Source organism: Leuciscus leuciscus (genome assembly GCF_965113295.1).
Source record: "Leuciscus leuciscus genome assembly, chromosome: 4".
Classification (NCBI taxonomy): domain Eukaryota; kingdom Metazoa; phylum Chordata; class Actinopteri; order Cypriniformes; family Leuciscidae; genus Leuciscus; species Leuciscus leuciscus.
In genome coordinates this window covers 44741440-44767489 of record NC_138728.1, presented here as the reverse complement: position 1 = coordinate 44767489, position 26050 = coordinate 44741440, and the positions used below count along the sequence as shown (strand labels likewise).

General features: G+C 38.0%; 1 protein-coding gene and 1 long non-coding RNA gene across 2 annotated transcripts; both read right to left on the bottom strand.

Moving 5' to 3' along the window:
- Positions 1 to 2735: 2735 nt before the first annotated feature.
- Positions 2736 to 3986, bottom strand: LOC309496188. Its single transcript, XR_014205045.1, has 3 exons — positions 3741 to 3986; positions 3548 to 3655; positions 2736 to 2804 (listed from the first exon to the last, which is right to left on the bottom strand). It is a non-coding gene; the product is annotated as an uncharacterized lncRNA (long non-coding RNA).
- Positions 3987 to 12688: 8702 nt separating this feature from the next.
- On the bottom strand, positions 12689 to 26050 carry LOC309496039 (protein translocase subunit SecA-like). Its single transcript, XM_082165968.1, has 2 exons — positions 26010 to 26050; positions 12689 to 16536 (listed from the first exon to the last, which is right to left on the bottom strand). Exon 2 carries the CDS (start codon positions 16481 to 16483, stop codon positions 13073 to 13075), a length of 3411 nt encoding a protein of 1136 aa, XP_082022094.1. The 5' UTR covers positions 16484 to 16536; positions 26010 to 26050; the 3' UTR covers positions 12689 to 13072.

Below are 26050 nucleotides of genomic sequence, written 5' to 3'. Positions count from 1 at the left end.
CCTGAAGACGTTTATAGCCACTGATATGTTCACAAATTCTAGTTGCAGGTATTTTGGATTCTCCCTTGCAAAATGTCTCCAGTTCAGTCAGGGTTGATGGTTTCCGAGTGTGGACAGCCCGCTTCAGATCATTCTATCGATTTTCGATGATGTTAGCCTGGGGACTGGGATGGTCATTCCAGAACATTGTATCTGTGTCTGTGCATGAATTCCTTGGTAGATTTGGAACAATGCTTTGGATCAATTGTTCTGCTGAAAGAACCAACCCTGGCACAACTTCAACCTTTTGACTGATTCTTTAACATTGCTCAAGAATCTTCTGATACTGGGTGGAATCCATGCGACCCTCAACTTTGACAAGGATTCCATGACCTGTGCTTGCCAACAGAGCCCTATAGCATGGTTCAACAATTTGTACAATAAAGAGCAGGTTCTTCTCCTGTGATGCTGTGTCCTTTTTATGCCATGCAAAGTGCTTCTGATTGTGACCAGAATCTTAGTTTATCTGTCCACAGCACATTGTTCCTAAATCATTCTGGCTTGTCAAGATGAGCCTTTGCATAACTCAAACAACTCATGCTTGTTACAGTATAAGCTTTTTTCACATCACCCTTCAATTGAGCTGTGCACTAGTGTACAATAACTATCAGCAGCAATATGTTCTTGGAGCTGCTTGGAGGTGCTATGTGGTTTGTCTGTGACTATTCTAATTCTTCACCTTTGCCTATTTTTTTTCACATCTTATTTCACAAGGACGGTTTCTGTGGCCTTCCATTCTGTAACAATTTTTCTGACTGTCGAGACAGAGACCTTAAACCTTTTTAAAAAAACTTTGTCTATCCTTCTCCTAATTCATAATGATGAATAATCCTAGTTTTTAAGTTGTTGAGTTCTTTTGAGGTTCCCATGTTGTTTACCAGTAGAGAATCAAGGAGAAGCACAACTAAATTAGCTACTTTAAATAAAACAATTTCATGATTTGTTGCACTTCTGTTTGCAGTGTAAAGTTTATTGAGCCAATCAAATTTTTTTTGGTGCAGTCAATAGTATTAAGTGACTAAGCATGCAATTGAAAGGGTGCCCAAACTATTGCAAAGCTGATTTTATTGCAATACTGCTACACTTAAGCATTTTTGTCTGAAAAACATCCCATTCTAGCTTACGACAACAATTAAAATGTTAAAATTATTATAAGTGGTTAAATTGATCAACCACAAACCTAAAAATTACTAATGGTTTTTATTTTATTTACAAATGTATATGGAGAAGACATGATTGGCAAAAGTATGAGGATTGTTGTTAATAATATGGTAATTTGACATAGGCTATGCACACTGCTGTGATTGTTCTGTTAGTTTTACATTGCTTGCTCAGTTGGTAAGCAAAATTATCTAAATCCTAAAGTGAAGTGTTATTATTTCTTTAGTATCAAAAACCATTCCCAAGCTTTTTCCCCCAAAAACGATGCATTTAGTTTAGAAAATGAAAAAACATGAACATTCAAAATTATTTTGCACGGTGAATCAGGATTAGTTTTTTTTTTAGGTCCATTTAACCTATATGTAGCCTACACAGAGAGTGTTAATTCAACACTAGGGATTTTGCTGATATTCACAAAGAAATGTTTTAGTTCTATTCTAAAGGCTTTTTAACAATTAAAATGTTCACATAAATAATAAATAGACCAATGTAGTAATTTGCACATTTAATCTAAACATCAAAGATAAAAGTAAATCATAAGAGTTTAAATTTTAATAATATTAAAAAAGAGCTACATTTATTTTAACAAACACATTAACACACAAGGGTCTTGGGATCCCAGACCAATCTAAGTTTGGTCTGCTCATGCAATCCCAGTCACACCAGCCTTTGCAACTGACAGATTTTGAATCAAATATTCAAATAAAACATATAATAAAATAACATTTACAACAAACATGTATTATTAAAACTGTAAATAGCCTACACTCTCATGTTCAAAACAAAGTGAAAAATAAAACTATATCCTTTGTCTAGTGTAGCTAGAGATATATTTATTGACTCAAGTCATCTTCTTTGGAAAATAATCAAGGTTATTATACACATCACCTGCAGTGGGCATGGTGACCAGTTTGAGAACCAATATTAGGTTTAAATCTATGTTAAAGGACTTTACAATAATATTACACAATGGAGGTGTGCACTTAAATATATTAGAAATTCGACATTTTAAGATATAACGTTACCATATAAGTGTCATGCCACTATCTTATGCCGTTTTACTCTTTATTTGATTAATAGCTATATTCTAATGTTCCAAATATAATTGCGTTCTAATAATTCAGCTATAAACAATCATTATTTGATTAAATCTTGACTATTAATACCGGTTTGCGTTAACTTTTATTTTGAATTTCTTTAAACTGGTGCCCCGCCTCTTACTTCTTAACCCTCTTGCTTTATGCCGTACTATGATACCGTGCTGGGGAAACAGCAAAAAACATTGTGCTTTGCGAGTTATTCATCGCGTGTCGGTAAACGGGGTGTACCACATTTTGCTCTGCCGATTGCTAGACGTGATTGGCAAACGGTTTGCCAGAATATACCCTGACCCTGAAAGTCCCTCTGCTGCCGTCTGCTTTCTTCAGCTTCCAACTGCAGGAACGCCAACTCCTGCCTCCTCATCTCTCTTTCCTCAGCTTGGCTCTCAAGTAACAGCTGCATATATTTGTCACGCTGTTCTTGTCCAAGCTGCAGGGCGGTCCAGTTAGAATCTTCCATGTCCCTCAGCGCATCGAGGAAGTCATAATCCCTTTTCCTCTTCCCTAAGTGCAGAAACACATGACAATAAATACACAAGCCCACCCTGAAAACAATAAAATACTTATTTTAAGTGTTTTCACTACAAAATCTTAAATGTGAAACTTGTGTTGGGCCATCATGCTCCATATGTTTTATCATGGGCCATTTAAGTTTGCAATAAAAATAACACAATGACCCAAAACCATTAGGATTACAATTAGGTCAGTTTTGAATAGGGGTGTAACGATACCCTCGTGTCACGATTCGATACATATCACGATACAGTGTTATTGCGATACTCCCAAGACATATGATAAAAGGTTAACAAAAAATGTACTGTTGATTAAAATGCTAACTTTGATATTACATTGTGGGTTTAAATGAATAAGCTTGGACTTGGTGCTTGTAACCCAAGGACAATTGAGACACCAGAATAAAAATATTCATGATTCTGAAGCATAAAATACTGAATTATTTTAGACGAATATGCTTAACATTGGTAACATAGATGTTTGACATTATCAGGACCCACAAATATCCCCTCATTGCATTATATTATACATTAATATCAACATCATTTTAATGTAGTACTGACACTAAAACTCTGAAAACCTGAATTTTTTCTCACACAGTAATTTTTATTTTGGGTGAACTATCCACGATTCGTATTGTTGCATTTTTGTATTGCAATATATTGTTGCACGATATATTATTACACCCCTAGTTTTGAAGTATATTTTTATCAACAGACAACGTTGTTTAATACCTCGTCGTGTGTGTGTTTCGGCGGAAGACATGGGATGAGGGCTACTGGTGATTGCAGGGGAAAACACGCTGGTCTCTGTTGCCTGCACATCGGGGCCATTCATTTCATCTGTAAAAACACGTTGAAAAAAGTTAGTTTGTTTTATCACTGCAACGGGTTTAAGACGATATCATGTAGATGTGTAATAATTTACCTTCAACCGACTGGTCCTCAGATTCATGAATGGATTCCAAAAATGAAATTGCAGAGTCTTTTGTCACCGCTGCTCCAGAAAATGCCGGCCTGTGTCCCAACAACGCGTCCAGACGGTCAAACCACTTGTTAGTACGCCGATCGGATCCGCTTCTATTGTTGTGATCCTTGACTTTTTTGTAGTCTTGTTTTAATTTTTTTAACTTCTCTCTGCACTGTTTTCCAGTGTGAACAATGCCCAGCTCGTATAACCGACTCGATATTTCCAGGTATACCTTTTCATTGCAGATTGCCGTTTCCAGTTCCCGCTGGATTTCTTCTTCCGCAAATACGCTTATTAAAGCCTGGACCTCGTCGTCGGTCCAGCGGTCGTATTTTTTTGTAAACTCCATATTAATTTCCAGACAACTCTTTACTGCATGAAGCCAGGAAGCACGATTTTTAAAAATGGCGGCTAAAATAAAATGCAGCGTGGAGTCAACCAATCAAATGTGACGTGAGCTCAACCAATCAGCATGTTCAGCGCACAAGTCCCACCCCGAAAGTTCCTGAACTCTGAAAAAGTACTACCTCGCCAGCAGGGACTTTCTGGGGGGGGAATTTTTACCCGGAACTTCATTTAGACCCTAGTTCCTGCGGTGTAAACACACCGAGTACCACCCCAAAGTTCCTAGTTCCTGGGGAAAGTTCCTGCGGTGGAAACGCGACTATAGTGTCTGTTAAATTCTGTTAAATAAAATCTGCAAAAACACTTTTCAGTTCTTTCAATTATTCTACAATGTTTTTTAACATGTGTTTACATTAGTGAATATTTAAACATGTTTTTACCAATTGTTTGAGTAAAATGTCAAGATTTGAACAGTAATGCTAGTTGAAACAACAAACTTAAATTCTGAAGTTCTGAACAAGAACCACAATTATAGATGTTGCTGTGACAGCAGGTAAATGCTAGTATAAATGGATGTCAATAAATCCACTGCAGAATGAATATATATATGAATATATGAAAAACTGTCAAAAGTCATCAAATGACCAATCGGCGACCTTAATTAAATAACGTTGACGCAACGTACTGGCTACGTCACAGCAACGTCATCCAAAAGACGAATCTGCGACCAAAATTAAATAACGTTTAACTTAACGTACTGGCTACGTTGTCACGACGTCGGTTGGCGACGTCGTAGCGACCTCTTTTGGTGTTTCACTTTGACGGTTGTGACGACGTCATATGCTAACATAAGTGTGACTAAAAATGACCAGCACGTGACGTCGTCACAACGTCATATTGTTTGCTGGGTATTATAATATATTATATAATTTATTTTTTTAAATATAATATTCTGTATTATCTGTATTACCCTGTTGTGTTGCATTTTAAGTTTGATTAAATGAATTTCTGTTGCTTATGTTTTAGGATGTTGGAGTATTCTTTACAGGGTTCCCACGGGTCCTTGAAATCCTTGAAAGTTTGTGAATCTGAAAAAAAGATTTCAAGGCCCTGGAAAGTTTTTGAAAATAAACGTACATAGATACAGGTCCTAGAAAGTGCTTGAATTTATTTTGTGCAAGAAAATATTATGGAATATGGAATCCATATTATTCCATATTATTCCCTTATAATATTTCGCCCACACTTCGTGGCCTATGCACACGATTTACGTTAGTTACGCGCATTTATGCGTTGCGTTGCGTGAGGTACTTTGTGTTGTACGTTGCCATGTTCTCGCGCAAAACTGTAACGATGTATCTTACAAGGTAACACGATGTAACCTTGCTCTCACTTGAAATGTGTCCCCAAATTAAGTCCTTGAATTTGAGGGTATTGGACCTGGAAAGTCCTTGAAAGGTCCTTGAATTTGAAGTTAACCGAAGTGTGGGAACCTTTAGATGGTCATGTTAGTTTCTCAGCCATCAGAACCGTACGGGTTCTCCAACCTTTACGAGCCATCAACAGAGTTCCTAGTGAGTACTGTTTCCATCTGTATATCTTTCTTGATACTCTCTTACTGTCACTGTTTTACAATCCAGCTATTGATTTAAAGCAAATGATCTGGTCTCGTGCTGAAAAAAGACGGGCCTGCTGTATTTAAAGATTCACACACGCAAAGAGTAGGGTGACCACCCGTAGGGTGACCACCCGTCCTGCTTTGCGTTGTACCGCACAGCATTTTCACCCCTTGTCCCGCATTTTCATCGGTCTATTGGTTTTTAATACTCATATTAAGAAACCGTGCATGCGTTCTTTTGCCTTTTAAAGAAAGCATTTTATTTATTCTTTTTGCGGTGTAGTTTTTCACCTATATTTAACAGCGCTTCGTCAGAAGTACAAACACAACAGCCTTTTTTTTTTTTATCCTATCCAATGGTTGAAAAGAAAGGAGTAAACATGGTCACTAGTAGGTTGTGACAGCTATCAATCAAAATGTGGACCGGTGATTCGTTCCATGTGTTTTCTGTCAGAAAACAAATGGATAATTCGGTCAATTAAAATGAACTTAATTGTTAAATAACTAAATAATTCATAATTAATTAAATTAAACTATTTAATTTAACAGAATTTATCAACTTGTTGCCTGCTGTGGTTGTTTTAATTCACATCCTTTCTAAAAATATGAAATTTTTGGGTTGAATATATTCTTAATATATAAGACTGTCAATGTTCATTATTTATTTTGTTAGATTTTAGTTGGACTTGGTCAGAACTGTTTATAAAATAGTTATCTGCATGATGCTGCTGCCTTTGGCCTCAGTGATGTTGAATTTAAATGACATGTCAAATAAAGACATGTTATGTTACATTGTGATGTAGGCTAATGGTGTTTTCTGGAAGGGACTAAAGGACAAAGAATTTTTATCAGCTGAAATGCAGAATTCAAATGTTTTTATTAAGTTAGACATTATATAATAATAATAATAGAAAAAACTTTTTTAAAAAGTCCATCTTTAAAGATAATCAGTCTGAAGGGTGCAGAAACACAGGGGTGGTTTATGTTTTAGTGTTGGTAAAATGTCCCACATTGTCCCACACAAACTATCCTGCTTTGACTATCCTGCCCATAAGTTGCATGACTATCCTGCCCCTAAATCAACTTTGACTATCCTGCCCATAAGTTGATTAATTAATCAAACGGTCGTACCATACCCCCCTCCCCCTCGTGCGCGTGACCCCTTCGTGCACATATTCAAAGCTTGTGACCCAGTCACAGTAAGTGCTAACAATAGTAATGATTTATGTGACTGTTGAATGTTTATAATATCTGGTGCAACTTACCACTGAATGTTGTGCTGTTGGGAACTTTTTATTCCTTCAGCGAAGCAAAACCAGGAGATGTTGGGATATCGTTCAAGCAGAAGTTATTCTTTATTGAGGACTTCGCTGAGCGTGGCTGCAGTCCAACAAGTAGAAAATGTTCGTTGTAAGTGAGTTTAAAGAGAAAACTCACGGATTATGAATCAAATCGATGTACCCCGCTCTCTTCCTGTTCCTGGCTGCACTGTGCCTCAAAGATCATTCGGTGTATATCAAATTTCACTCTATTCCTCCTTCTTGATGTGAGAGTTTTAATTTGTGGCAACAGGCTACGGAGGCAAAGTTCATCTGGGTCTTCAGATGCTGGTGGAGGATTGGATGGTGCTGCCTCTGCCCTATTTAGAGCTGAGACAAGATGTTTCTCAAAAAGAGATAGTGTGTTCCATGTTGCATTCTTCAACTAACAATAAAAAATAAAGATATATGAGCACACACACAAATATTACTTTTATGAAAATGTATAACTAAGTATGATCAGATGCAATGAGTAAGCATAGTATAGGCCTATATTTTATTCTGTAATATATTGCAATACAATATAAGATCTGAATATACAGATATAAGATATACAGTATATTTCATAGAATACATATTAATATACTGTATCCATCAGTATACAGTACATTAATACAGTATTAATATCCAGTATAAATTTCAATAGTATATACATTATACAGTACATGATATACACGTGTAAATGGAGTGTAAACAGCACTAAAATATTAGCAAGGCTACTATAGTACGTTTAGGTTTTGTTTACTGTCTCTCACGTAACACATTGTCAAAACAAATTATTTAATAGTTAATTTTACAGGCTATTCAATAATTTAAACCTACTTGGAATCCCCGCAATCTCTGAAACTCCTTTCCACTCATCATTCTTTTTATATATGTCCCTGTACGTGGGCAGAGACGTGTCATATAAAATTGGTAAATTGCTAACCGCAAGGATACATTTTTCCTCCATCTTTCCGTCAATGCACTGCAGGCCCAGGGGCAGGGGCTGAGCAGAGAAGGATCACGCGCGCTCCACTCCTATTGGTTGTCGCTCCCGAAAGTCGCTCTTCATTTGCATAAAGTTAAACAGATCTCAACTTTGTCGGTTCGCCGGAAATCCCCCGCTCCCCATTGAAATGAATGGTATCGTTTCGCTTTGTCGCTTGTAGTGTGAACGGGGCTTTAGGCTCAACAATGTGTTTTGAATGCTGTTTGTAAAATTATTAGATTATTGAGTCCTGCTAAGTAATACATTTTTGTCTCCTTGAGTGATCCTGAAGGGATTGATTCATCTTTTATGCAACTCTTTTTTTACAGAGAGTTAAGAAGATTTAGAAGATGCAAAGAGCCAAGAAGGCAGAGACCTGGTCAGATCTCCAGTCAGAGGCAGAAGTGTCTGGGCAAAGACCACAAGGTGTAAAATGTACGGTTATTTGTTCAGCACATTACTATTCCTTAGTGCTTTCATGCTGTATTTTAAGTAATATTTATCATGAAACATTGTAGAATTTGTCAATAAAGTTGATTTCATTTTGATCAATTTAGTTTATTATTAAAATAGGAAGATTGGTCCACCTGTGTCTGCCCCACCACCCAAACAAATCGTGCCATCTGCCCCCACTATAAACTTCCCTACAGTTATCCCAGTATCATTCCCTACTGTCACCCCAAACACCAGTTTCCCCTCTGTTCCCACCACCACTTTTTTACCAGCGGCATCAGAATCACCAGCACCCCTTGACACATTCACCGAGATGCTACTGAACTGGCAGCCGATGGACAATATGCCAAGTGTTTTCTTTTGCTTTCTTATTTGCTTTCTTTTGTATTCATTTTGTAGAACATTTTATACTCAATTGACCGTTCGCAAAGACCTGCCCCCTTTAGTTACTGTTGCTATGTCCGACAAGCGACGCCACTCTCGCGCCACACCATGTTGTCACTCAGTGAAAAATACATCGCGGAGCAGAGAGGACACTGACAACACGCTGACAGACAGGACAGACCAGGTTACTTTTGATATGAAACAAAGTCTCACCTTTCGAATTTGGTCATTTTTTAAAGAAATTTAAACAATAAATACCGTTTTGTGGCTGATCATTATTGAGTCATTAATGTGTCTGACAGATCACTGTAGAGCCTCTTAAAGCTGCTCGTGAATCATCTCTTACTTCTAGTTAATTTCTAGCATCAAATAAACATGAAAGAACATAAGAGGGAATGTTGTTTTAACCGCAGAAAGACGTCAGTACACTCCGTTTTTCAAGTTCAAATCCTCCAATGTTAATCGACTAACTCTCCTGACTGCTTTGTCGGACAAAAATGGCGGGTGGCGGATTATGATTGGTCAGATCGCCTGTCAAACAAACTCCCTGCGAAGGGTCAATTCAAGTTTTCTCTTGTAGCACTGACAGGTAGGGGTGCACCGGTTGACCGACCATAAATAAGCGCTTTTTTTCCCGGGCGATTTTTCCGACAGTATGCCCGGCGCCGCGTGCACAGACTACATTGCAATCATTCGCTAACATGTCATTTGTGTGGAAGTATTTTGAAATCTGTCAGCAGGACGTGAAGATTGCAATCAGCGGTGTCTGCAAAAGACAAGTTAATCGTGGAGGAATAAACAGCAAAGACATTCGGCACAACAAACTTGATCCGACATTTGAAAGTTCATCACCCAAAAGAACACGATGAGTATCAAAAATCTGTTGATAATGCAAAACAGGCAAACAAAAAAATTTGTCTCTATTATTATTATTATTATTATTATATGTTGTTGTCGTTATCTTGGATCTTCATTTTGTAAAGAAGAACTTGCATGCACTTTTGAAAAGCTAGAAGTAAACGTCAGTTCTGTATAGGATGATAATTTTTATTTTAACTAAAAATTATATTGACTTAATTTGATTTAAAAAGCACCTGCTGTAGCATGTTTGTTTTACTTGTTGCACTAAACATTATTTGATTTAACATTTTGGAATTATTTATTTATTTTGGTTTTATCACTGGTAAAGACCTTTTTTCTTTACACCGAATTTAAAAACAAATGCTGAATGAATGCTGATTAAGTAGCCTAACATCTTTGTTTGGATTGTTGAATGTGTGTTGTTTGGATTGCAGAAGTATGCAGTTGTTGCCTTTAATTTCACATGGATGCATTTAATGTTTTCATTTAAGGCAGTTTTATGTAGGTTTAGGTTTTAACCAAATTTAAAAACAAAATCTAAATGCTGATGTTAAATGTCAGTAGCATCTATGTTTGTGTTGAATGTGCTTACTGCGCAGCTACTGCCGTTAATTTCAGATGGTTACAGTTATTGTTTTCAAAAGCCAGTTTGGCCTGTGAAATACCAAATAAACATATTTGTTATGTATACTTTCATTCTTTCTTGTTTGTCACTTAAAGATAAAAAAATCACAATCAGCCAGTTTGTTTGTAAAAAAATCGGTATCAGAATCGGCCATGAAAAATCATGATCGGTGCATCACTGCTGACAGGTTATCAGACATTTCAGACATATCAGTCATGAAAGGACATTTACTAATATTTGTGCTCATCAGTTTACTGGTATTTGCGTCATTGCATGTGTTAAACCAGACGCTGATTTGCGCTGCTCTTGGTAGATTGCATTGGTCATTATGGAAATGAGATGTTGCGACCTGTGCTTTTTTACTGTGCACATTGCTGGTTAATGAACCCCCCCTGTCCTTGGATCATTGCCCATATGGATGAGCAGAGAGCAAGTGAATGCCACCATGCCAGACAAATTTAGGCAGTTTTTTCCAGAGGTGAGGGTCATCATTGACTGCACAGAGATAAGATGCCAGAATCCATCTTCACTCACGCTCCAGTCTGAGATGTTCTCTTCATATAAAAACACCACTACCTTCAAGGGGTTGATCGGTATTGCTCCTTGCGGAGCAGTTACTTTTGTATCCAGCCTGTACACAGGTTCCTTCTCCGATCATGAGTTGACGAAACAGTCAGGGATTCTTGACTTGCTGGAGCCTGGTGATGCTTGTATAGCTGACAAATGATTCACCATTGAGAAGATGCTGGCAGAACGGGGGGCCAAACTCATCATACCACCTTTTAAAACAGCAGCTCAGTTCAGCAAAGAAAATGCAGAGAGAACACAAGCCATAGCTCGTATTCGAATTCTTGTTGAGAGAGCCATCAGAAGAGTGAAGGAGTTTCACATCTGGGACACCACTGTACCCTTAACCTTGTCTGGAACTGTTAACCAGCTGTGGACTAACTGCTGCTTCATGAGCAATTTTCAGTGGCCGCTTGATGTTAAAGGTCACAAAGGGGTATGTCCATAATAGCCTTTTTATTTTAAAGAGTGACATGTAATTAAATGTATTATATCTGAATGTTACACCTCTTGTATTATATTTTTTCACATTGTACTGTTTAATAGGCAATTAGTATCAGCTATGCATTGTTGAAATAAAGTAACAATTGTAGTGTCATAAAACATTTATTTAAAATCATATCTCTGTGATATGAAAATATACATCTTATTTTCCAACGGGAAAACACTAACACAGCACTGCATGGGTTTTTTTTCCTGGTTACAGGTTCCCCAAGTCTGCTCTGCCACTTCCCCTTAAATACCCAGACCAGAACAAAAGGGTTATACCAATATTTTTTAGAGTTGTTTTGGGTCAATTCATGTACCCCAGGGGGTAGCACCTGGTTTCGGGGGAGAGGGGAGATATCTTGAAGAGACATCACCCAAAGAGGAGAACATGATTCTCCTAAGTTCTCAATCTTTCTCATTATACCAATGACTGCAATGAAATTAAGACAATTTTACCAATCGCACTGAGACATTTAAAATGATACCAAACATGAAAAGGAAAAACAATAGATTCACAGGATACATCATATGTGATATATAGACATTCTTAGTGTACTTTTAGTGACTTGACTGAGGAAGAGAGGAGGGAGAGGGGGGGATGCAGAGATAAGGAAGAAGAAAAGTTTGGACAAGACAATGTCCTGTGCTCTTTCTTTGCAATCTTCTGTCCAGGGTGCGTTTTATTGCTTTATTATAGGGTGCTTTTGTTTTAGCAGGAAAATCAGTTCTTTCAATTGCCAGTTCATATAAATTCAGCATTAGGGACATGTGAATTCAGTAGTCACTGAACTGAATACAGCGATACTGAACTCTCACCTGTCTAACCAGCTTTCTATCTGCCACCTGTAAATAAACTATCACGTTACCTGAGTTGTCTCCTTCTGTAACACTGACAAACTGGTTTTATGCATTGCATGTCTTTTTCATCACATCAGTCAACTAAAGCAGGTTATTTGTTTGTTTTCACATTTGAGTACGAGAATTCGGCATCATTTATAAGCCTAAATGTACCTATCAAACTGGCCCTAAATTCTTACAATGTTGTATTTGAGACAAATGATAACCAACAGTCCGAAAACGAGTTAACGAGAACAATTGAGCAGACAATAATATTGATGGTGTTAAAATGATAGTTTGTACAAATAAAATACAAAACTATTACCCTATCTTCTTTTGTTTTCCACAAAAAAATATTTAAATATATATTTAAATAAATCAAGCAGATTTGAAATGGCATAAGGGAAAGTAAAATCATTTTCATTTGTGGGTGAACTAGTCTTTAATAACATTTACTCATTTTTCTCATACATTAAATATGCAAACTTAAATATAGAGACTGTATTTACAGATGATCAGCAATAATTTATATAAACACATACACAAACAATATCTTTCTATTTTTATCCATAAACATTGTACAGAATGATTTTTATGAATGTTCTGTATGTTTGCAGCATTTCAAGTAGGCTAATAGCATGAACTAACTTAATGTGAAGTCATCAGAAACAGTTATACATATACATGCATACATTACTAATATACAGTACAACAGATAAACATTATAGGTTTGATGCACATTGATACTAATTTAAATTAGACCATTAAGAACTGACACCACATCTTGTTATCCGAGAGAAGTGTTACATTTCAAAAACTTTTTTAACTTTTTACCATCTTTGACAAAAAGCCACTGAAAGAAAATGTAGTGTCCAAAGAGAAAATGGTGTCAAGACCCAGTGATGTGATGTGCATTATTTCCATTGGCAGCTCTTTCAGAACTCTTAGAGAACTGAAATTAATGTGTTCTAAAAGAAAAAATGAAAGTTTTTCAGTCAGTTTCACTTCTGCTCCTCTGCTTTCGGCCCTCTTTAACTTCATTACAGCATCTTTGATGTTCATCCTGAGTTGGTCTATAACAATACATTTTACTTGGAAGTGTTTTGCGAGCAAAGTCTTGCCTTCTGCTTTCTGCTCTTGGCTTGATAATTCCACATATCTTAGAATCTGCGTCAGATGTGACTTGTAGGAATCTATTTCTTTGTCAGCTTTTTCCAGATCAGCCAATGCTTGAGTAATATAGCCAGCATCTTTCTTCATAATGGTGGCCAGTGCACGATTATAGCGAGGAATAATCTCTTTAGATGCACCGTCCTCCAAAGCTTTGCTGTACATCTCAATGCTCTCCGCAAGTCGTCCCTTCTCACGGAGATTGTTTCCAGACCTGATATAATAGTAGACCATTGAGGATGGGGACTGTTTGCTCATAAGTTTCTGCTGTGCAGTCAACAAGGCATCTCTCAGCTGTTCCTTCAGTGTCTCTATCTGCTTTTCTTCATTGAAATGCATCAGGAGCCACAAACCCCAGCACTCTTGAAGACAGGACACAGTTACATCACGCTGATCTGAGAAAACATACTCTTCATAAATCTTGTCTAAAACATCAAGGTAGGAAGAAAAAAGTTCTTCTTCTTTTATGATTTTTTCAATGTCTTTTTTAAGGAACCGTGAGAGTTTGAGCTGGACCTCATTGTTTCTGGCATCTTTTGCCTCTTCTAGATTACTATCCTTAAATGGGAATGAATTTATGGTTAAAAGGTCTGTGAGAGAAGAGATCATCGCCTCATGATTTTGAGAGCTATGATTTTTCATGTAGTGATTAACAGTGTCCTCAAATATATTTCCAATGACACAATGTGGCATTTGTTTCATTAAACAACACAGAGGACTGAATAAGCTGATGACAGATGTGTTCAGGCTCATCACTAGTTTCACAGAGTCAGAGAAATTACTGGTGCATGTGATGAGTTGAGCGGATCCTGGACTCCCTTGGCGAGCCGTTCGTCCAAACGCTTGCTGTTCAACACGGACATTCAGAGGTAAGAAGGTTTGCACCACAAACAGACCTCCTGCCTCATTTACACGTTCACTGACCTTTAGGTCTGTACCTCGACCTGCTAGATTAGTTGCAACGATGACGTCTCCTGCTTGTAGTTCTTCATCTACAATTTTTGAGTTGTCCATGTTGTTATTTACATAGAGTTTTAGTTTGTGTTTTGAGTTGGGGTTTGCAAAGGTGTTGTGAAACATTTTGGCACGATTGATTGTTTCACAGATGACGAGAGCTGCTCGTGGACCTCGATAGACTGTAGAAGTCACTTGATGCTGAACAACATTACGGACGGTGCTGATCCACTCGTCTTCTTCAGCTAACACCATGCCTTCCAGCTCATAAAGTTTCCTTCGTCTAAATGGGGGAATCTTACAGGTCTCGATGCCTTCATAGACCTTCATCAGTATCTCAAGCTCTGTTTGATCCCCCAAAGTTCCTGTGATCCCATAGATCTGGTTTCTGTATTTCTTAAATAAGCCCAAATTTGACATGAAGTTTGCTATTAGAGTCATGTTGGACAGCTTAGTTTGGTGTTTCATCTCCAGGAACTGCTGAAGTCCATCCCCCCAACTCATGTTGTTCTGCACAACACCAGTGGAACTGTAATCCACAGGAGCGACTCCATCTCCATGAAGGACGTATTCATGGCCCACAGACATTTTTTGGGCTTTCAGAGCATTTCCAATCCAAGTTTGCATCTTTCCATTGATAAGGTCTTGACGGCCTGCGATACAATATTCATGTACTTTTGCTGATTCAGACTGATATCCCTTTTTAATCGTTTTACCCAGTGACTTAACCAGTGAGTCTTCCTCATAGTACACTAAACGACACTGTCCACATCCCATGAGAAGAAGTGATATTTCTTTTCTATTATTTTTACTTGTGGAACCAATCTCATCCAGTTTCTGTAAATTTCCATCATGCCCTTCTTGGTAAAGTTTAAAGAAATACTCAGGGAAGTTTTGAACAAACATGGTTAAAAAACCCACAATTTGCACAACACTTGTGTTGTCTGGTTCTTTTAGAGCATTTGTCATGTTTTCTTGAATTCCCTTTGAAAGTTTTTTAGGCATAATTCCTGTGTCCACAGCAATCTGCATAATACTAAGTGGTTCGACATCTTTATTTTCCTGCATGATTTCAGACAGAACCTCAGAGAAGAGCTGAATGGGCCCTAAAATCTCTCCAGTCTCTAAACGCTTCAGTTGATTGACGACAAACCAAATTTTAACCAGTATTACATTGAGCGATTCCATAAGAGGAATCTCACTGCTCAAATACACCACTTCATGACCTTTGTCCAGCATTAAAGAATCCACCTCATCCACTATAACACACTGAAACTCTCTCTTAGGTCTCACATCTTGTCTAAGGACACGCTGTCTCAGGAAATCACCAGAAAAACTGACAGCTGTACCGTAGACCACCTGACATTCATAGCACTTCTTCAGCTCTTTTTCTTCTGATTTGTTGGTGTTGACGTCAACAGTGATACCTAGTTCTGTATAAAATGGAGTCCATTCTTTAGCGTCTCTTTCAGCGAGAATAGGAGAACTGGAGATGATATCAGGGTTTTTTCCCTCCATGAACTGATATGCTGCAAACATCGCCACGATGCACGACTTTCCTTCTCCTGTTAAAACCTGAACGAGCCGGCTTGATTTAGAAAGGACAAGAATGCACCAGCTCACCATCTGTGTCACTCGAGGTGTTATTTTATTCTTACTCTTCTTTTGCACTGCTTTGCAGATCTTGAACAAAAGTTGCTCTATTCCAGTTAAATGTGGAGCTGTAGAAGCTGATAGACATTTGGACACAGAGGTCACAATATCTTGCACTTGTGCCATTATTTTTTCGTTGATATTTCCTTGTTTTTGAATTTCCTCCACAACATCTTTCAGTGTTTTCTCTGTTTTATCAGTGTTTTTGATCTCATTAATTTTGGCCTCAACATTATTCACAATCTTACTGTCATTCGCTGTCAAATCTGACACACTTATTTTGTGAATCTCAACTTGATGAAGGATTCTCATCATCCATGTGTGAAAATGTTCATTTCTGCCATTATATTGCTCCACTAGGGCTTTAAACAACTTAACAACATCATCTTTTCCCCATTGTCCGTTCTTTAGCAGGGAAATCAGTCTTGAAAATAGCAGTTCCCTTGATGCCTCCATTTTCAAAACTCTGGGAATTCAGAGGGATATTTTTCACGATGCAGCATCACTGTCTGTAGTTTAAAGAAATTCACACAGAAGATAAATAAACTAAATATATTAGGATAGATATAATGGTAACACTTTACAATAAGGTTCATTAGTTAAAGGAACACTCCGACTTTTTGAGACTTTAGCTTATTCACATTATCCCCCAGAGTTAGATAAGTCCATACATACCTTTTTCATTTCTGTGCGTTCTGTAAGTGTTATTTGACGCACCCACCGCTAGCCTAGCTTAGCACAAAGACTGGATGTAAATGGATAGTGTTAGCATAGTAATCCCAATAAGTGACAAAATAATTCAAACATTTTCCTATTTACATGTTGTGATCTGTATAGTCACAGAGTGTACAAAAAACAAGGCTATATGAGACAGAGACCATTTTTAATCGTATAAATACTGGGAACTATATTCTCACTAGGCGTAGGAGCACAGCTACTTGGGCGGAGTGGCTACTTGGGCGGAGTGATTAGCGCAGCACACGAGACGCCCTGACTATTGATGGTTCCGTAAACAAAACAAGCGTGACAGACTAGCTAGTAGCGAACGCGACTCGTGATCATGGCTGACTTTGAGGAATTGTCAGAGGAATTTTACTGTGTATCAAACCAAGATCCAGAACCACATAGTTTTGAGCCAGAATACACAGACGAGGAGTTACAAACTTTGGAAACTGTAAGACAAGATGCCGAACAGATTGATGTCGAAGGGAGAATCAGAACGAACACGGACTGGTGGTGTAAATGTGGAACATGCCGACAGAAACCGAGTGCCTTTGTTGTAATGAATGGGACCGGGTTATTGCCATCAATGTCAAGGCTTGATGAGTGATGACAATCAAAATATTTGCGTCACTACCACGGAAGATCAACTGGAAGAAACGCCCCATGCCGAGTGAACCTAATGGTCAGCTGTCCACCAAGTAAGTGATTTTGTTATAATGATCATTCATAGTACAGTGATAATAACAATAAAGGGGATACACGGAGCCTCTATTCGCGTAATAGTGTCACTACTAAGGTTACATTACAATAGCATGGCACTGTTACAGTATGGCTAATGTTAGTCATCTCAAAACATAACGGAACACTTACCGCAGCAACAGGTGATCCAATTTGTCCTGTCTTTATTATCGATGGGATGGCTGTATCCTTTAGCACACGTTTCATGGTCCGTGTGGTAACTTGCATTTTTTCAAAATAGTCGTCTATAGTAAAATGTTCAGAGCAAACGAAATACTTATTGATGCTGTTTACATGTGTGTTTGGATCTATACCCAGAACAAGTAGCCATCGATTCATCAGGTCAGCGTTTTTGGTTGGAAATGGAATTCTATGAAATATCATAGTATTACCTGGTCTCCCCTGTTTATTGTCGCAACTCTTTACAATACAGCGAACACCCATGACTGTAAACTATAAATTTACTATCTAGTAATTGCTGACTCTATTACTCCAACTCTAAGCGAACTCTCTGCTCCTCACCACAGGGCGTCTCGTGTGCTGCGCTGATCACTCCGCCCAAGTAGCCACTCCGCCCAAGTAACGCTAGCTGTGCTCCTACGCCGAGTGAGAATATAGTTCCCAGTATTTATACGATTAAAAATGGTCTCTGTCTCATATAGCCTTGTTTTTTGTACACGCTGTGACTATACAGATCACAACATGTAAATAGGAAAATGTTTGAATTATTTTGTCACTTATTGGGATTACTATGCTAACACTATCCATTTACATCCAGTCTTTGTGCTAAGCTAGGCTAGCGGTGGGTGCGTCAAATAACACTTACAGAACGCACAGAAATGAAAAAGGTATGTATGGACTTATCTAACTCTGGGGGATAATGTGAATAAGCTAAAGTCTCAAAAAGTCGGAGTGTTCCTTTAACATTAGTTAACTACCTTAACATGAACTACATTTAAAAAAATGCTGGGTTTCTGTAAACAAATTGTTGGGTTGATTGTGCTGGGTCAAAATGCTGGGTTGTTTGAGGTACTGTAAACACATTATTAGGTTGCTCATGCTGGGTCAAATGAGTTGTAAGGGGGTTATTCACAAATAAACGGTTGGGTTATTTTGACCCAGCAACTGGTTTATTCTTTGCAGAACTTTCTGGATCTTCACTTCAGACTCGAGGAGCACGCCACACGGGAGCAGGCAGTGTTTTATGGTAAGTAACAGCAAGCTAATTTCACTGTTCAACATACAGTCTTTGATATGGAAGTGTGAGGGGTAATGTATTTATTCTGTGAAACCTAAATAGCCACAGCTAGCCGGTTAGATTTTTTGACAAAATGCTGCATCGTTAAATCCTTAATTGTAAACCAGCTAGGCCCGTAATTATCGTATTCATTGTGGACGTTGTGTATTTAAAAGTGAGTAAAGCGTTTTGAATGAAATCCATACAAGCGCAGTATGTTTTTAGACCCTCACAGGGCTCGCACGTAAAATCTGCGGGAAATTAGTCTCGAGGTTAATGTAGCTAATGTGTGTGGAAAGTCTGCTGGCATATTGTAGAAATACTTGTCAGAAGAAGCGACTGGGGTAAGTTCCAGCATAGTCTCCTGTGTGTGTCTTCTGTTATGTCTGTCGGAATCAGGATCGTTCAGAATTTTTTTTACTGAGGAATAACATCACAGTAGGCCACGCGCCGTCACATTGTGATCTGGTTAGTAGTGTAAAGGAATTTCCGCCTGGATTATTGTCAATGGATAGGCGCCAGTTTTGAGAAGAAAATTATTAAGAATGATCGTCAATATTTAAAACTTTAAAAATGTAGACTTACATGATACCCTACCATGCATGTCATCTTTCATTTTATTGTGTAACATTATCTAAGCTGTAATGATTCAGGGGCCCGTTCTTCGTACGTTGCTTAAAACATCCGAGATCTAATGAGACATCCAAGATGATATCATTGTGGTAATCATGATCTGGCTAATTAGGTTCTTCGAACACACCTGCCGGTTATGATTAGTATCGCTGGATTGAGTTAGTGAGATAATTGCGCGTTCATGTGCTGGTTAAAAGGGGATATGTATGATAGTAGAAACATTGATCAGCAACGCTGCTATTGGCTGTTCAGCGTGGCCAAAGAGCGCGCTCAGTTTTTCTCCTCAGCAGAGCAAGAACTAATAGTCGAAGTTTATTCGGAATTTTAATGTTTAATCAAAACGCCAGGGAACACCTCAAAGTCTACAAAAGCCAGGAGAGAGGGCTGGTAAAAAGTAGCAGACAATTTAAATCCGTTAGAAGTGGCCATGTTAGATGTTTTTATCACTTATTAGCCTATATTTTTGTATTTTAATAATTGCATAATTACTTTGTTCATTGTAATGTCAGAGTCACCACACTAGAACATGGGAACAAATAAAAGTGAAGTACAAAAATATTCTACATAATGGTAATTTTTAGTTATATTATAGTCTCTTTTATAAAAGGCACTGTTAAATAAATGATTGTCTGTTTATAAAAGCAACCAAGAAAAAGGCTGAGAAAAAAAAAAGAAAAGATCTTAGTAGCCTACACTGTAAAATAATTTTTGCTGCATTAAATTAAGGCCGTATAGTCATTTCAACTGTTAAATCTTGAGTAATGATGAATTGCTTTGACTTGAAAGTGAAAACTGATAAACTTATGTTAATGTAAATATATTTTGCCATGAGTTATTGATCACATTTTTCTCGAGTGTAGTTCATTGTCATGACATTGTGTTTTCCTCTTTTGTGCACTTTTACATAATACACCAACACTTGTATCTGTTCCCAAGAAAGTGGTGGCTGAAATATGTGCAGTAAGTGGACATTTTCTAACTTTCCAGAGGAAAAAAAGTATAAGACTTTGTAATGTCCATTTGTTTCCATTGCACTGGACAGTGAATAAACCCTCTCAGATGACTGTCATATGGAGGAACTAGCCTACCTGCAAGTGCATAAATAACTTTACTTCATTTATACGTGTATGCTTTATGGCTGCAATATAAGTTGCAGGATTCCACATCTACAGAAAGGCCTACAGAAGAGTCTGCACAGACAGAGGAGACATAGGCCTACAGGTGGGCATTGGATAGCCAACTTTTCCTTTTTATTTGTTGCATGAGGCATGTGTCTAATATCTCTTGTTGCAGGCACTTGACCACTGGCTTTTCTTTACAAAGAACAATTGAAATAAAACAAGGAACTAAGCATATTTGCATTATATTAAACATTTAATGAAGTGTTTTTTTTTTTTGGCAATGTTGTGTAATATGGCACATGCAACAATGTCACAGGCCCTGTCAGGTGTGCAACCCCTCAGACTTTTCAGACACTGAAATCTTCCCTTTAGCCAGGGTTCATTTCATTGTGTGCTCTTGTCCTGGCTAGAGCTGTATTGTAACTGGTTTGGGTCAGGGAATGGGGTCATAAACACCTGTCTGCAGGCAGGAACATGTCATAATCACCTATGAAAAAATGTGCAGTTCTGTTAGGATCAGCATAAGTGTATGTAATACAGTGAGCTTGATATTTAATTGTGGAACTTTTCTTACCACTTTCAAATAATGTGCATGAATGTGACTCTCTGAACATTCATAAGTCATGCACAGATCCTGCCCATTTTGCTTTCACATTTGTGATATGGAAGATTTTAGTCAACTGCCTTTTTTTTATTTGATATAATATTACTAATCTGGAATATTAAGAATCACAATAGTAACTGGGCTGCACATTTACATTGTGAACCCCCTTTCTGTTCACATAATCCCCTTCACTATCCTTGATGGCAGTCTATGGTCTAGTCCAGGGAACGACAACTGGCGGCCCACGGGCCAAAACTGGCCCGCCAGCAATATTTTCTGGCCCGCCGAATTATTTTGGAAGTCCTAAATGCTGCACAAAACTCTTCCACTACTTGAGAAAAGCCGTAGTCGCGCGGCGATTTCACCGCCGCATACTGTGTGAAACACCCATAGGGAATCATGCGGCGCGGGATTACATTTTCTGTGCATAACTGTATAACTGTATACAACTGTATATCAAGTATAACTGTGCATTCACACCGGACGCGAATAGCGCGTCAAATTCGCGCCTGCCGCGTCTAGTTATACGCTTGACCACTTTGTGTCCATTCGCGCGTCAAAAGACGGTAGCGATCAGAACTCTGGTGTACTTTGGACGGAGCGGGCGGTCTGACTGACAATAGCCCACTCGCACTCCCGACATCTTTTGACAGCGTATCCGCACTTAATTCTGACCGCCTGTACACCTAGCTCTGAGGAGCTGTTTGGTACTGAAACCATTGTCAGTCAACAACATTCTTTTTTTTGCAAGGATGTTTGAAATAGTTCGGGAGAAAATAGCCTACTTCATTTGTCAGAAGGGCAATATGATTTTCGTTTATGTTGCTTAGAAATTTGAGTGATAGGCTTTGTCCTATTTAATTTATGTTAGGCTATTTATATTTCATAATTTTTTTCTGTGGCATTTTTTTCTTTGCTGACAGTACAATGTTAATATAGCCTAATATTTATATTGACACAAACACAATTTTTGTATAGCATTTATTATAGGCTCATTCTTGCCGTTAGAGACATTTGAATGTGAGATTATGGAAACGAGATCCCACCGAGTGTATTTTAAGCGGTTGCTGAATAGAACCTTGTGGGAGCGGGACGGAAAAAAAAAACAGTCCCGCGCAGACCTCCTTAAACCTTAGGTGTGTATGTGTGTGTCCCAAATAAATAATAATAAAAAAAAAAGGAATAAAGTTCAAAAGCCAGACTGTAAGCGAATTAGTATGATTGCTATTCACACCTTTATTAAAATGGCTGTAATCTGTTACCACAATAGTACTTGATCTGTTTAAAATGATTTCCTTGATATATGCCTAAGGTGTTAAATTAAAAATCAAAATTAAAGTTTGTCTAATCCAGTAATTATTTTTTTCTATTTTTGATCTGAGCACAATCAGAAAATCAGAAAACCCATTGTTATTCATTTTTTTCATTTTAGTTCAGGAAATAAATAATGGAAAAACAAGTCGTTTTTCATCTTTTTATTTTTGGTTTTAATTTGAAAAAACGATTGAACGAATGATCCACGGACGGTGACGGACCCATCATATTCCGCGATTATAGGCCTATATAAAAGTATTTAATTTGTATCCATAGGCCTACTCTGTGTAGCTGGCCCGCCATCTACTGGCTAAAAAAAATATTGGCCCGCGGCCAAAGTTACTTGCCGACCCCTGATCTAGTCTATGGTACCAGTCACGTTAGTGAAGCCTGAGTGACACATACTGTAATCGGCATGGTCATGATTGCATGATCTTCATAAAAAAAATTATGATAGCCTAAAAAAACTGCTTTAAAAAAAACTGCTTTACAACATTGGGTCTTAAGTGGCTTGGAAATGCCACAAAAAAACCTAAAACTGTTTTTTAAACCTAAAAGCACCAGGTAAACTCCGAATGACACGACAGACAGCACTTTTCATCAAGTTCTCCGCATCTCCAATAGTGTAAAGGAAAGAGCCACTCGCAAATAATCTTAGGGCAATGCAAACAGTTTGTGCTGAAGTTAAAGCCTGACTCCGACAAGTCGAAAATAAATGTGCGTTTCCAACAAATTAATAATGTAAACGACAATCTCACGAGTCACGAGAAAAAAATATAAATCTCAGAAAGTGCACTATATCGCGCTGCGCTGGACTTCCCGTATCAGCTCCGCTTATGAAGCCGCAGTCTAATCCTGTTTACATGAAAATCGCCAAAAATCAAATCCAGCTAACTGAGTTAGCGACGTACGAAGAACGGGCCCCAGGTCTGTGTTCCTCTGTCATGTCCCGTGTTTATCTGTTCCCCATTATGTTGATTAGTCTCCCCAGGTGTTTCAGATTGACCACGCCCCCTTGTTATCTTGTTTAGCTTGTTTGTCCTTGTATTTAAGCCCTGTGTTTGAGTTCAGTCTTTGTGAGTTCTTGTTTCATTGTTGAGTGCTGTCCCTGGTTGTCATGTCCCTGGTTGTCATGTCCCTGGTTGTCATGTCCCTGGTTGTCATGTCCCTGGTTGTCATGTCCCTGGTTGTCATGTCCCTGGTTGTCATGTCCCTGGTTGTCATGTCCCTGGTTGTCATGTCCCTGGTTGTCATGTTCCTGGAATCTATGTTTGTAAAGGCTAGAGTCTATTTAATAAATTACACTGCATTTGGATCCCGCTTTCTCCTTGTCTCCGCTGCAGCATCACAGAAGCGTGGTGATCATTAGCGCTGCCAGTCAGGAGATTAACGAGCAGCTTTGTTGGTTTGTGAGACACTATCAACATTACAGTAATATTTGGACTTTTATTGCCTAAATGTTTACAATATTAGTCCTAAGTACTCATTTATTACTATAATTCAGTTTGCAAATACTGAATTTAAATAGACATTTTGTTTGTTTGCCACATTTAGTCATATTTGGTAATGTTTGCAATTTTATTTTTTTGATACTTCCACAAAAAAAAGCTTAACTTGCATGTTAGTTATATTGCAACACTCTAAGGCTACGTTTACACGTAGGTGGCTATTTTCATAAACGGACATTTCACCCCTCTTCGTTTTCAAAAATAAAATCGTGCACACGAACCTGTGTATATGCTGTCAAGAGCATGCCAAACCTGTAGGTGTCAGTGTAACGAGAAGCTCAAGCCCACCTTAGCCAATCAGAATCCCGAAAATAGTCACATTCTGTGACGTCGCTACCTAAAACTCCGGTTTTCTCTGTTTACATGCAAACGTGCAAACGAAGATTTTCAAAATCTCCACTCTGGCCGGAGTTTTTAGAAAGAATCGGTTTCATTGGCGAATCCTCCGTTTGCGTGTAAACGAAGGGCGCAAACGAAGGGAAATGTCTCCGTTTTTCAAAATAACCATGTACGTGTAAACGGGGCCTAAGTGATTGTGTGTAATCAACAGGTGGGGACCAACATGGTTGAATATTCACAAAATGAGATGACTGGAGCATTGCTGCATATTACAGGGTTCTCAAGTCTCACGCATTGGCCGTGAGACACACGCAATTCAACCAGTTCACACGCTCACACGCCACACCATGTATTTCTCACGCTGAAAAGGCAATGCCAACCAAGTTGTCCTGCAAGCTTTATAACGTTGTGTACGAGGCGCACGCACACAAAGTGTGCACGCACCGTACGTTCGTTACTAGGTAACCAACAACATCGCGCGAACGCGCTGGGTTTGTGCTGGTGTAATGCATTGGTCAAAAAAGTAGTTTTTTTTTTTCTGACAGACCAGCCCATGAAATATGTAGATCAGCGGCCCATTGGTTCTTTTCTTGATTGACACTGGGCTGGCCCAATCACAACTTTAAACGAGCGAGCGTGCAGCAGTGTCAGTGTGTATCTGTCAAAATATTCAGCGAGATGGAGAAGAAACGCAAGGAATGTGCAGAGAAATAGCGTGAAACAATAGAAACTGGCCCTAAAAGCAGACACTGTAAACTGTGTCAAAATATACAGTATGTTTTCTGCCCTTCATCAGCTCCTGTGCTGTGATGATGATGATAGTGAGGAGGATCAGGAGAGAGATGAGTAATCCGCGGTAAGCATAACTACTTTCAAAACACTTAGGCCATGTCATGAGTGTAGGAACCCATAACCCAGTTACAGATTATTTCCATATCTGCATATTTGACGATTACCGCAATTCACTAGAAATTTAATGAGAGGCGTTTGTAAACCATGTTTTCCGCCAAAATAAAAGCTTGATGCAGTTTGCGTCAAAATAAAAGATCATGTGCTTATCTCTTTCAAGTATAGAAATAGGTACAAATCTAATTATGAAAGTTTCCTTTATTTTTTAGTGCATTTGTTTTTACAAAATATGGCTATTACGGTCATAGGATTAATATTATAACTATTATTATGTAGTAGGTGTAATGTAAATAGACACTGTAACTAAAAGAGGTTTAAATTTTTCTTTGTTTAATTTGCACACTGAATATAGTTTGGAGCTTTTAATTTTGAACTCTCAAAGTGCACCAGATTGATGGATTTAACATTAAAATGCAAAAAAAATTCTCACAAAATAGTGACCCAGCGGTGTGGTTAAGGTTGGGTTATTTTTTATCCCTGCAGTTTTTAGAGTGTAAGAATGAACAATATTTCTTCAACATTTATTAATCTTAGTTAATATTAATTTCAACATTTACTAATATGTTATTAAAATCAAAGGTTGTATATGTTAACATTAGTTAATGCACTGTGAAATAACATGAACAAACAATGAACAGCTGTATTTCTATTAACTAACATTAACAAAGATTAATAAATACTGTAACAAATGTATTGCTCATTGTTAGTTCATGTTAGTTAATATGTTAACTAATGAACCTTATTGTAAAGTGCTACCAATATAATAAAAAATTATGTTTTGCTTATTTTAAATGTGCAATCAAAGAGTTTTATTCAGACTCTTTCCTCTAAGAGAGCATTAATTTATAATACTTACACCATTCGAGACCATATTGTTGTAGAGTTGTCACAGCAAAT